Source organism: Boleophthalmus pectinirostris, unplaced genomic scaffold (genome assembly GCF_026225935.1).
Source record: "Boleophthalmus pectinirostris isolate CB_2022bp ecotype Guang Dong unplaced genomic scaffold, ASM2622593v1 HiC_scaffold_17, whole genome shotgun sequence".
Lineage (NCBI taxonomy): Eukaryota > Metazoa > Chordata > Actinopteri > Gobiiformes > Gobiidae > Boleophthalmus > Boleophthalmus pectinirostris.
Window position 1 is genome coordinate 26,566,444 of NW_026571115.1, and position 14,286 is coordinate 26,580,729.

Here is a 14,286-nt window from a genome sequence, read left to right on the forward strand (position 1 = left end):
AGAGCTCAACTTAAATGTGCACGTTTTTTGTGTTAAATGTGTGAATGAAACAAAACACAACTCTTGGTACTTCAGGTGTCAGAGAAAAGCGTAATATGGGCACAATTAAGATGATCAAAACACAATTACGATTATTTTAATAGTCGACTAATCATGAGTATTCCAATTAATCGTTGCTGCCAAACTGTGCTTTTTACAGATTTCTAAAGTTTCATCCATCATCACTCACAATTTAGATTCTCAACCCTCAAAACTATTTTTAAAGGTACAAAAACATCCCGGAAATCCTATCCACATATGAGTCTCGCGATGCCCGGGTGAACCTGCGCCTGGATCGGCCCGTACTCCACCGTCTCCCCGTCCACTGCGATCATCCCCTGCGGCGTTAACGGTTCCAACCTGAAAGCTTTCACCTTTTCGTACATCAGATACGGACAACCACAATCCAGGTGCGCTCCCTTCTCCATCGCCAAAAACAACCGCAGAAGGGCAGGTCTCGAGATTCCGCCGGTCACGTAGAACAAATGAATCACGCCATCGTCCGCTAAAGCTCCAGGTGCTGTCCACAAATCTTCAGCGAGGTGCGATTGGTAAATGGCCAGAACTAGAACGAAGTCTTCCTCTTTGACGACTGTCCAACTTTCGGGCACTGGTTGATCCAAACTCGGAAGCAAAGAGTCCAGTAAAAGCGCTTTGGTTTTACCGTCGCTTTGAGTTTCAATGGAAGTCTTGCTTATGGTGTTCTGGTTGGAGTTGGTGCTGCTACAACGCAACACGGAGTTCTGGTTCGGAGATTTCGGAATGACACGGCAAGGTAGAGGCGAGCAAAGAGACATAGGTGAAGAATTCCCTTTTTGGATTTTGGAGGTTTCGTCTATAGGTAGGTACGCTAACCTGCCTTGGTAAACTCGTAAGGTGGCGAGGCGGACCAAAGTGCCCATGAGGAATCGGATGGCTCCAACGTGGCGGTACTTTTCGCTTTCCACGTCGACGTCGGCCACGAAGCCCCAGGCGATGGAGAGGAAGGAGAAGAGGCGTTGTCTGGAGGAGAGGTGGACGGAGACCAGGTCCATGCAGCCCACCAGGCCCTTGCACAGCATGAAACCGCAGCTCAGAAGAAGCTCCTCGTTCCACGCTGGAGGTGCCCTGAGGGAGGAAAGATAAAAAAATATATATATAAGTTATGTAATGGTTTAAAGTCCCTGTACCTTTTCCCATGTTTTTGAGCTAAATGTATCTTGCCCCAGTACAGATATATTGTATAAGCAGCTCTAGAGGTCAAAATATCTTCGCTGTGTCCTGTCTGCATTTAATTGGTCTCTGAAAGTTTTGAAAAGTGCTCATAAAGTCATGACAGTGATCATTTAGGATGCTCTGAATGCACAGGATAAGTGAGGAATAAATTTGGACCACTGCAAACAGTTGAAAAATGAACTAGTTCTGCTTTTCACATATTAAGACATTAAAAATCGGCACCTTTAAAAGCGTGTTCACAAGAGAACATCGTTTTGATTGTATGGAAAGTTAGAATTGTTAGTATCGTATAATAAGACAAGTCAAAAAGCTGCAAAATAGACAGTTTCAGTGTAATATACCCTGGTTTAAAATTGCAGTACATTCACTTTTGTACAATGCTTGAACCCTAACTAAGGCTACGTTCAAACTGCAGCCTGAAGTGACGCAAATCCGATTTTTTCACCCCTACACGACTTGTATCTGATCTTTTAATGACAGTCTGAATGACACAGATCCGATTTTTTCAAATGTGACCCAGGCCACTTGGATATGTGCTCCTAAAACCGATTCATATCCGATCTTTTGACATGCGACTTCAGTCTGAACGGTCAGGTCGCATTCATCCCACCTACACGTCAGGCTCGGAGTCTAGTCAACGGAGGGAAAGCGAGGTTAGGGAGTTAATTAATATTTGGGGGGGATCTGTATTCAGTCCAAATGGCCGAGCGTGGCTACAGTCGGTTCTGGCTCCAATGTCAATGAAAAATAAAGAGCCTGTGAGACAAATACAAGGAGGCTAAAGACTCAAAGAAACGAAGTGGCTGTGGACGTGTAACCTGTCCATTTTACAAAGAACTGGACCATATTTTGGGAGACAAGCCCAGCATTTAGGCGACTTCTGTAAACACTGAGCACACTCGCTGTGTGAAACGTCGTCATGTCCTCCAATATGCATGTTGAACACTTTTGGGGTGTTTAAAGTTCACACTGGAGCTCACATAGAAGTCGCATTTAACTGGAAATGTGAACGACCTCACAAAAAAATCTGATTTCACAAAAAATTCCGAATTGAGCATTAAGCCCTGCAGTCTGAACGTAGCCTAAGACATTTATAGATACGTTTTTGAATGGATTGCAAAAGTATAATCTGATTACTGTGAAAGGTGCTCTTAGTAATTTTGTCTCCATGGAGATGTTAGTGCATTGTCCGGAATATTCCACAGACTGCATCAAGAGCTTCATGGTGATGGGCAGAAGAGACCACAAGGCCAAGTAAAGTTACAAGCCAGATCTGTGGACAGGAGCGATCCCTCTCAGTAAAAAGCGCACTGTAAGATTTTGCCATAGAATTTTAATGCCATACGGTGGAACATTCCAGGCAAATCAATAACATCTCCACCAAAGAGTTTAGGAAAACAAGAGTTGATCGTTTTGTCAATATTTCTTACTGGTAATCATAAATAAACTGTGCTCAAAGTTTCAGTAAGTCTTTGGCAAAATCTCAAAACAAAATGTATTTTTACTGCACAGCAAAAGGGCACTTAAATAATCAATATTCTATGTGTATTTGACATCTCTCTGGTAAAGTGATCAGCAGTCGCCTCGCGACTTGAAGGTCCTAGGTTCAATTTCCAAACTGTGTAGTGGAATTTATGGTGGAATTACACATTTAGGTTTATTGAGTCAGTAACATAAATTGATTTGATTGATTGATATATCACCTTTCAAGATACCCAAAGTGCTTTACAGTTCATTATTCAGTCACTCCACACTCAGTGGTGGTAAGATACTATTGTAGCCAAAGCTGCCCTGGGGCAGACTGACTGAAGCAAGGCTGCCAATCTGCACCATCAGTCCCTCCGATCACCACCATCACTCACGCACACACCACTTTCATACTAGGCAATGTGGGTGAAGTGTCTTGCCTAAGGACACAACGGCAGTTTTTTTTGCCACTGGAGCCCCCACTGTGGCAGCTGGAATTCCTAGCGGTCTCCCATCCGAGTACTTCCCAGGCCCAGCCTGCTTAGTTTCTGAGATCTGATGGGATCAGGCTTTGACAAGCTAGTATGATATGATTTCAACATTTATTTTCTTCAACAATATACAGCATCATATTGTGTTACAGTGACAGGCGTACACACTTGGGATGCCCCTGAATATCGAGCGAGGTACTCCTGAACATAAATCTCGCTCAGAATCTGAAGAAGGGTCCCCTGGCGCAGCATTTATTGTTGTCCTTGTGATTTGTGTATTTTGGGAAACACTACTTAGCATATTGTAACTTTAAGCAAATACAGCTCAACATTTGCAACACATTTACATAATATTAAATAAGGCAGAGAATACTAGTGTAAGAAGGTAAGACTGCTAAAGTACACGGCAACAAGGGAATACTGCATTAAATATAACATACAATTTTTTGGTGTTATTTAAAAGTGTGGTACTTGATGTCTTAAAAACTCGATAAAACTTGTTTATTTTACCTAAGGCATTACTAGCATCCTAATTATTAACCGCAATGAGTTTACAAGCACGTATTCACAATTTTTACAGAACCCAGCAGGGCCCAAGAGCTGCTTTTACAATATGTCTGTACTGAAGCAAGAGTTTTAACTTTTTTATGTGACCTTTAAGATGAGGAATTAAAATTAAATCTCAAATAGAGGAAAAACAGAGATAGCTTAAAGGTCACGTACTTTACATAATTTCAGCTTTCTCAAATTTAAACACTTGCTATTCACGTTTGATTTCACATTTCACCCTCAAAAAGTCTTAAATTAAACTGACCTTTTTGAGCGCTCACCTGTGATAATGTGTCCTCCAAAAAAACATATGTGGATATTTGGAGTTTTATCTGTTAAATTCACGGCTCATTGGTTGATCCAGTAAATTACACGTACTGTCAAGGTGCCCTCAGCGGTTGTCATAGCGATGTGAGGGAAATTTATATTGTGGAAAGATTTCTGTCTTTGTGTAGACGAATGCGATTTCTACCTGACACCCAGACCAGTCATAAACAAGAGTAAAGGCTCAGCAGACGCCCCATAGGAAACTTTTTGTTGTACTGTCTGTCCTCAAAGTGAAGTTGAGAAACAAAAGTCACTATGCTTTGATATGTATGTAACTTGTATTTCTGTATAAATACTCAAAGCTCAGATGCTCTCTGCAGGGACTGGAGAGAGGAGACTCGGGAGATGCTAGACCCTGTCCATACCTGCTGTAACAAGAATAAATCTTTGTCTGTAGCTCAAAAACTCTCCGGGCTTCGCAAATGGATTCATCATGTATCATCAAAAGATAAGAGATTATAAAATAGCTACAACTTAAATGCCAAACCGGGGCTATTGGCAACAGTGAAAAAACCTCCAAAGGCTCAAAATATCTGCAGTACTGTCCTATAGTGACCTGAGACATGAGGAGACCAGGACTGAACCAGGACTGAACCAGGTCTAAACCAGGACTGAACCAGGTCTAAACCAGGACTGAGTGTCAGAATGGGCTCGGAGGTGCGTCTGCGTAGACCGTTCGGTGACCGCGGGTAAAAGGACCGGCTCAGAGCTCCGTGTCCCAAGGGGCTTTGTGGACACCCTGCTCCACAGGCTCAGGGTTCTTCCTCTCTCTCGCTCTCAAGTCCAAGATTAGTCCTGGTTTAGTCCTTATTAAGATCTATTTTAGTGCTGTTTAGACCTGGTTTAGTCCTGGTTTAGTCCTGGTTCAGTCCTGGTTTAGACCTGTTTTAGTCCTGGTTTACTCCTGGTTTAGACCTGGTTTAGACCTGGTTCAGTCCTGGTTTACAACTGGTTTAGTCCTGGTTTAGACCTGGTTTAGACCTGGTTTAGTCCTGGTTTAGACCTGGTTTAGACCTGGTTTCAGTCCTGGTTTAGACCTGGTTCAGTCCTGGTTTAGACCTGGTTTACACCTGAATTAAACCTGGTTTAATCCTGGTTTAGACCTGGTTTAGACTTGGTTCAGTCCAGGCTCAGTCCTGGTTTAGTCTTGGTTTAGTCCTGGTTTACACCTGGTTTAGACCTGGTTCAGTCCTGGTTTAGACCTGCTTTAGTCCTAGTTTAGACCTGGTTTATTCCTGGTTTAATCTTGTTTCAGTCCTGGTTTAGACCTGGTTCAGTCCTGGTTTAGTGCTGATTTACACCTGGTTTAATCCTGGTTCAGTCCTGGTTTAGACCTGGTTCAGTCCTGGTTTAGTCCTGATTTAGTCCTGGTTTAATCCTGGTTCAGTCCTGGTTTAGTCCTAGTTTAGTCCTGATTTAGTCCTGGTTTAGTCCTGGTTCAGTCACAAATCGTGTACTTTAAAAATCTTAATCTCCTTAAAAATCCCCACTACACCACAGGAGATTATCACAACAATAACAGTAATCTACAAATCTTCTCTGTTACTTAAAGGTGCACTGAGTAACTTTTCCAGACAACCCCACTCACAGTAAGAATGAATGTTTTTAAAGATATTTTTGAGCAATAAATCACTCTTGGAGTTGAATACATGCACGACAGATGAGTTTAATATCATATGGTCGACGATTTAAACCAGAGCATTAACATCTCCATGGAAACAGGTTGCGGATGTTGTTCATAAAAGTTACACAGTGCACAGGACTCAATTCTAACAGCTCTAAAATTTGCTTTATACTTGGTTAATCAATCCAGTTTACAAGGTTGTTATGAATGCTCTGAAATTATGGTGCAATTTTTTCCATATACTTAGATAATAATAGATTGCAAACTTGCTCGAAAGCCTTGAGCACAGTTTTTAACTTTATAAAACAGCACCAGAGCTATTAAAAGTATTTCTAAATGCAAATTCAGTCAAAGCAGTATGGTGGCCTGATGCAAATAATGCTAAAAGGATTCCTCTTGTGTCAGCAGAGGGAGCTCTAATGCAAATCTATAAACTTAGAAATATTTTAGGCATTATTTTTAGTTCTGAAACAGTGGCTGTCAGAGAAAAGATATGGCTTTCTGAGTATGACCAGATTTAAATCAAGTATACAACAGGACTACTCCAGGTCTAATCTAGGGCTACAACAGGTCTAAAAGTGAACTACATTTCCACTGTAGTTCTTAACACGAAAAGGGAGGACACATAAGTGAATAAGATGAGCTCTAAATAAGGCAAACCCACAAACTCAAGAGTTAGTCCAAGTACCATCTGACTCAAACTCTATTCTAAGACATAAAAATTATCCCAAAAAATAAAATAAAAAGGTCATTTACTTTAAAGGGCCCATATTACGCTGTTTTCTGGTGCATGTTACTATGTTGTTTCCTCATCACAAACAAACCTGGAGCTGCGTTTTGTTTAATTCACACACAAACCCTGTGTATTTAGGAGTTCTTCGCTCACCTAGAAAAAGCTCTATTCCACCTTGTGAGGTCATGTGGTAATACAGGAAGTGCTACACTATGTTTTTAAATGCCGTACACCTTCAGTAGAATCATTTGGATCATTTCAGACCTAGAATTTCCAATCTCTACTGAACAAATTGTAAAAGGCAGCTTGTAACTTGAAGACTACTACATCATGACATCACAAGGTGGAACAGAGCATTTTGAGCTTTGGAGAGCTTTAGAAAGATGAGTAAAAATTACTCAAATATGTAGGGCTGGGTATCATTAAGACGCTGTTGATACGATACATACCTCGATACAGTACACTTTCAATTTGATGCGATATATTTCAAATTGATTCAATACGATTCAATAAAAAATAAAGGTTAAATCATGGCTGCGATACTAAAAGTCTTTGTTAAACCACTTCTTGCACAAAGCTCATATGACATGTCACATAAATTAGTTTCCTTCCTCTAAACAAGCAACAAAATTGTAGCGCTGTAACAAAATAATTTAGTAAAATATACTAAAAAAATACTCTTGGCGATATATCGATACAGCAGCTCATGATATCGATACTACAGAGGTGGGACCGAGTCGTTGTTTTGCAAGTCTCAAGCAAGTCTCAAGTCTTTGACCTCAAGTCCAAGTCAAGTCCCAAGTCAAATACAAGCAAGTCCAAGTCGAGTCTCGAGTCACCGGCTTATAGGTTCAAGTCAAGTCCAAGTCGTCTGCTTTGAGCTTCAAGTCATTTCAAGTCTTTAAACCAAAGTACCAAATATATCTTAGATTTTTGCAATTTATATGAATTTTAAACTAAATTGTACTTAAAAAGTCATAGTATATTTATATATGAGTATAGAAGAGTTCTAGAAATGTAACTTTTTCTTTTTTTAATGTCTTTACAAGATCACAGATTGAATCATTACAGTAAGAATAGAAAGAATTCAGATTTAAAAGTGTTTCTTAAGTTTTCTCAAGTCACAGTCCGAGTCAACTTTCAAGTCTCTGACCTTCAAGTCCAAGTCAAGTCCCATGTCTTAGTCCATTTTATCAAGTCAAGTCTCAAGTCCTAAAAATAGTGACTCAAGTCTGACTCCAGTCCAAGTCACAACTAGCAAACTATACGATATATCGATATTTCAGTATTTTTGCACACCCCTACGAATATGTGTAAATGAAACAAAACACAACTCCAGGTCTGTTTTTGATGACGTAACAACATTATAACATGTTTTAAAGCTCAAAAGAGTCAATTTGATGTAATATAGGATCTTTAATACTGTGATGCTTACAGATGCTTTTAGAATTACTCAAACTTTAGCGAATTCAACACCACTTATGCCAAAAAGTCAACTAAATCTTTAAATACTCTCTGTTGTTGTGCCACATACCCACCAGCAGAGGGATATTACTTCAGTCCTACTTGTGCCAAAGCAGTACTATGTGAGGACCATAATCCCTTTTAATGTGCTGACTTTCTATAGTCATTACACCATCCCTGTGAGAGGTAATAGCATCCTGAAATGACCCAGCAGTCTGCTCCACAGTCCCTCCTCCTCCCTCTCCCCCTGACAACCAATGTGCCCAGTCAGCCGGTGGAATAATTACAGCCAACAGGAACGATCTGTCTTCTTCAGGTTTAAACTTAGGCCAGTGTGCATTTAAATAGGTGATTACGGGCGGGCTCACTGTGAATAGTGGTGGACGGAGGCTGCCAGGGCGTTGCCGGAGCCGCCCGGGAGGATGCCGAGGGGGGTCTGGATGGCCTGCTGCCAGTCCTCGCGGTCCATCAGTCCATTTATCACCTGCACAGAGGATGCAATACAGTCAGTGCCCAGGGCTGGTGGTAAATGTTTATTTTGGAACTGCCCGTGTGTGGGATCATATGAGAGTGGAATGATAAAGATAGAAGTCTGGGAAAGGCATTAAGGAGCTGTACTTGATGTTTTTCATGTAATAAAGTTAAATCTGTTGTGCCCAGCAGCTCTTAGGATCAAAATGAGACAGTTGTTGTTAGCTTTACTGGCCCTCTGGCCTCTAAAAGTTGTAAAATGTTCTTATAATCTCTTTGCAGTAAATAACTAGGACACAAGAAATGCATTAACAAAAGTGAGGAATAACTTTATGTTTTGGCTTTTGACAACTTTTGACAGAACCACATCAAGTCCTTTAGAATAGATTACCAATATCTATCTCTTATTCTATATTTGAAGCTGGGTGGATGACCTAATTTCATACATTTTTTATTCTGCGAGGCCATTAGAGGCTTTAATATGAGAGCGAAATATGATTAAAACATGAAACATTTTTAGATACTGTATTTTTCGGACTATAAGGCACACCGGATTGTAAGGCGTAATATCAATAATGTTGAATTCTCTCGTCTATTTTCATACATAAGGCGCACCGGATTGTAAGGCGCATTAAGCGGAACAAACGGACGACACTTGAGACTGATCCCTTAGCCCAGGCATCCATGATCCATTGGCAGATCATGGCATTACTCACCCGGCGTTGCCTCCTTGTCTTGGTGAATGTCTATTATGAATGTGAATGTGGGTGGATAATTTAAGTTAGTTTTTTTTATTTCCTACAAGGAGAACTCAAATATAAATTGAGTAATAATGTGTTTAATGCAGCTTTGCGCACATTTGTTTATGTTTTACAGCAAACTTAAAACCACATGGATAATTTGCATAAACTATAAGCTCTGAAAAAACAGTTCGCTCCTTGTGCTCTGATACGGCTCAACTTCTGTCGGACTAAAGGACACGACTCACTCACTCTGCAAGGCTCCTGACTATGGTAGCTGAAATGCTCCGACAATCCATCAAGTGTTGCAGCTTCATAGCTCATCAAAGTCGCACTAAAACATTTTGAGAGATTTTTGTTCTCCATGTACCACATAAAATAGGTTCAAGATCAGTAAACACAACAAGAAGTAATACATAAGGCACACCAGATTATAAGGCGTACTGTCAGTTTTAAGAAAATTAAAGGATTTTAAGTGTGCGTTATAGTCCAAAAAATACTGTACTTAATTTACCTTGAGAGGTAGCATAACCCATTTACATCACACTTCATTGTGATTGGTTAAATCCACCTGTCACTCACTCAGAGTGAGACAAAGACTAACCAATAGGAGGAGTGGGTGGGTAAAAGTACAGAATTTGAGCATAGAGCTACAATAAAGAGAAACAAATCATCAGAATCTCCCAAAACGGCAAATAATTTCAAAGTCATGCTGTATGTTTCGCAATTGGCTATACGGCGGCACGCTAGCTAGCTCACTGTGTCTCAAAGCAAACAGCCACTTTTATTAAACTCATAAAATATTAAATAAACAAACTATTAAAATGTAAAGTAATTAAAATAAAGACTGCCCTGTTATTTTTATATGTAAAATGCTTCAGTTTGTGGCATTTTAATACTTATCATGCCTCAAAATTAGCATTAGCATTAGGATTAGCACTGAGACTGAGACATAAACATCTGTCTTTCTAAACACAGAAGTTTCCTCCACTGCAGTATTCATTTTATTTGCATAATTTCTAACATATCTGTCACATCCACCTGAAACTCCCTACACAATACCTTGTCTTTAAATATTTATTAATTTTAGCAGAAAATAGATAAACAATTAGACAGAAAGTGGTGATGCTAACAATGTGGTTAGATTTTATATCATCATAATTTCAACCCCATAACTTCAATCCTATTTTCATGATTTTTGATTGCGACCTGCCCTTTTCACAATACCATCTGTCTCGCTCCAGGTGTGTATAAGTGCAGATTTTCCCTGACAGTTCCTCGTAGTATCTGACATGTTATTAGCCGAGTCCTGCTCAGATGAATCAATATTTAAAGATCACGTTGGTCTGTACACAGCAGGGCTCACCTCAAACAAGAGCCCATCTCCGGACAAGATGACCAGAGCGTCCCACTGCGTCAGGTCGGCCTTCCTCACCAGCTCACGGGCATGGTTCTTCGCCTCTGTACAAACATAAAAAGACAAAATTAGGGTTGAACAATTTGGGAAAAATATCAAATTTAATTGCGATTCTGATTAGATTTGTAATTTCTCATAACATTGTCTCCTAATGAAAATATATCTGTAGTTGTATTTAGTTTTATTTATGCTTGTTTAATCAGTCATCTTTAGTAAGTCTTCTCATTCTAAGTGCTCAAAAGAAAACAGGATTTTAAATTTCCCAATATTGTTATGTCACAGGTAAAAGTATGAAGGATTCCTGTGCTGTTTTTAAGTCCAGAAGTCTGTAGTTTAGTTGTTGTTGTTTTTTTTATTATTCATGCTTGTTTGATCAGTCATGTTTAGTAAATTTGCTCCTTCTATGTGCTCAAAAAACACAGGATTTTGAAATTTCCTAATATTGTTACGTCACAGGTAAAAGTATGAAGGGTTAAAGTGCTGTTTTTAAGTCCATAAATGTGCAGTTGTATTTAGTTTTATTCACACTTGTTTGTTCAGTTATGTTTAGTAAATTTGCTCCTTCTAAGAGCTCAAAGAAAACACAGTATTTAAAATTTCCCAATTTTGTTACATCATAGGTAAAAGTATGTAGGATTCCTGTGTTGTTTTTAAGTCCATAAGTCTGTAGTTGTTTTTTTGTTTTATACATGCTTGTTTGATCAGTCATGTTTAGAAAGTTTGCTTCTTCTAAGTGCTCAAAAAACTACAGGACTTTGAATTTCCCAGTATTGTTCCGTCACAGGTAAAAGTTTTCCTGTGCTGTTTTTAAGCCCATTAATACAAATCTGACCATTTCTGCCATCAAATCATGTTCTGTTAGCATGCAAAAGCACAGGTAGTCAAAAGCATATTTAAAAGCCAAACCCGATACATATAATGGATAATATTTGCTATCACACTGTTTAAAGTTCACATTTTAAACTTGACAAAATTGACAAAAAGACTACAGGGTTAGTAAGTTTGCAGAATAGGACAGGAGATTTTCTTGTTGAGAAGGAAATTCTGAAACTTCAATACTTGCAGCCATTGTGAGTTGTTAATTTTGTCCATTCAAAAAGCGATTTTGATTCGATTGTGATTCATCTTGTAGCCTTACACAAAATAATACAAAATACCAGAACTGACCGAAGGCTATAGCTGCAGAAATGTTCAAATCTAAAACAATAAAAGTGGGCAGACTCTATCTTGTCCCTCCTGGGCAAGATAAAGCAGATTAGACCAAAGAAGGGATTCAATTTCCCTTATCGTACAAGACATATTAGCCCTTCCAGAGGCTACTCAACAGCTCCAAGGCAGCTTAGCCCGCATGCTAACATCTGGTGCCCACTAATATTAGCATGTGTGTATGTGTTGCTAATGCTAAGTGTGTGTGTGTTGACTGATACGCTGGCTGTTTATTCTGTTATATTGGCAGCGTGCTTTGGTGGGTTCCCTCGGAGCCAGTCTCAGCGGACCACTCGCTTTTAAAAGCTCTGCTCCTGCCAGCTGCGACTCTGCAATATACAGAGACATGCTATAATATATGAGAGAATAGCGGGGATAGAATAAAAAAATATATAAAAACATAAATAACTGTTGGAAAATTACAGTAGGCACTATACCAAATACAAAGACTATAGCAGGGCCGTTGTGGTGCCCCTCCACACCACCCTGCCCCACCCAGAATGAACAATAACTCAGAATTTATCAGTGCGTTTCACTTTATTTCCAAAACAAACACACCAAACATAAAAGTTTGAATAATACATTTTTAAAGAAGGTTAATTAATAAATACCACCACCACCACCATTATTATAAATAAAGATTTGTGCAGTGACTGCAGACTGAACATTGTAAACACAGAACAAGTATTCAGTATACCCTTGTAAGTAATAATGTACAAATTTCTTTGGTAAATAATGTACATAAGTACAAATAATTGCACAATAGAATTTACTCAATCAAGGAACTTTAAATAAGTAATAATAAGAAGAATTTGAAAGTGAGAATATCTCCATGAAGACTCTGCTGGCATGCATGAAGGTCTGGACACCGAGGGAGAAAAAAAGGAAAGATTTGGGGGGATTCTGTTTGCACTGGCACCGGCTTCTTGCCTCTCTCCGCACAGTTTGGGTGGATAGTTTTGCGAGGATTCACAAGCCTGATTTTTTTGGTGTTGCCCCCGCAAGCACTTCGTGTCCTACATGCTGCGCGTAATATGCATGTGCAGAACGACGGCACTGGACTATAGAGAACTTAAAATAATCAAATGAAACAAACGAGAGAATTGAATCAAACACCATAAATTCTACATGTCACCTGCTTCAGATAAACTTTTAATGCCATACACTGGAACATTCTAGGATCTTCATTTGTACAGCATTGCCCAGATTGTAGTCCTGTTGTTGCTTGAAGCATTAATAGTACATAAATCCATGATCGTTTATATTTTTATCACACTGATAATCATCAACACGACTTCACAGATAAAATACTTATTCTTCCTTCACCTCATTTTATCTAGCATTTTGCATGTAACATTTTTGTAATGACTCAAAGCAGCTAATTATTCAGTTCCTATTGTGGAAAGCATTGATGGAGGACAATTATTAATTCACAATGTCCTATAGAAGAGGAATTAACACATTTGGAATTACGCACAATTATTCCACCACAATTTTCAAATCCTACAACAAATTCTACACATTTACACATGTATTTTCTTTTCTAAACTAAATTACACTATAGAACCAGTAATTAATAATCAAGCCAGTGTAAAAGTATAACAAAATAAGTTTTAAAGAGTGAATATGTTTCACCACATGTAGCTTCTTCAGTTCTGACAGGTTCTGTTATGTCAGTGCCTGAATATCTGCCTGAATGGAGGAGCTAATTACACTGAAATTAACACCTTAGTTCAGGCCATTAAACTCTCCTAAGGTGTGAACTGTCACCTGAGTCATATTTTATATAATCGTACATCGCTCTAATGAGTCATCTTAGCACCTATTAACATTAGCACTAGTTCTTTTTCAATGTAAAAGGGAAAAGCAACACTTTCTTATATCATCTAAGTAGGCAACAAACTGAAAGCAAAACAATATAGACCTTAAACACTGTGAATATGGAACATCGCCAACCACAACAACAACAACCAACCAACCGCACAGACACACTTTATAACTGTATCGACTGTGCAGAGACAGCACAGTTTCCTTTGCTTAAACTAAAGTATTGATTCTTTGCTTGTGAGTAATGACCAAACTGTTCTGTTAGTACGCAACGGTTGGTTTGGTTCACCCTCTGCCTCCCCTGCCCCTGTCCAGCCCTTGCCCTGCCCCTGTCCAGCCCCTGCCCTTCCTCTGTCCTGCCCCTGTCCCCTGCCTCCTCCGGTTCTCGTGAAGGGAGGAGTGAGGCTGGAGGCTCGGCTGCTGCTGACGGACAGGGACAGAGGGCTGACGCAGCACTCCGAGGCCTGTCAGGGAGCTCTGGAGGAGGGGGAGAGATGAGAGAGGAGGTGCAAGTAGTTCCAGGGTAGTTTATAGTACAGTACTTTCATATTCAAAGGGGTCAGAGCCAAAAGATGACTGCGGTCGGATACAGGGCCAAAGGGAGTAGACAGCTTGAGCGTTGGCAGAGTTTGTAACTTCACAGCTGACCTTGGTGAAAGTTGAAAGCGTAGATCAGGGGTGTCCAAACTTTGCTGATTGAAGCATATATGAAAGCA

The 14,286-nt window shown here is 39.6% G+C and overlaps 1 protein-coding gene across 1 annotated transcript in view; it reads right to left on the reverse strand.

Annotated features, from left to right (window-relative positions):
- Positions 1–287: 287 nt before the first annotated feature.
- LOC110160669 (sphingosine kinase 1) overlaps positions 288–14,286 on the reverse strand; it is a 62,984-nt gene continuing 48,985 nt past the window's right edge. The window contains exons 4-6 of the mRNA XM_055152923.1: positions 10,487–10,581; positions 8,278–8,393; positions 288–1,146 (exon numbers count right to left, since the gene is read on the reverse strand). Coding sequence (XP_055008898.1) covers positions 288–1,146; positions 8,278–8,393; positions 10,487–10,581 — 1,070 coding nt within the window. The remainder of the gene's footprint in view (positions 1,147–8,277; positions 8,394–10,486; positions 10,582–14,286) is intronic.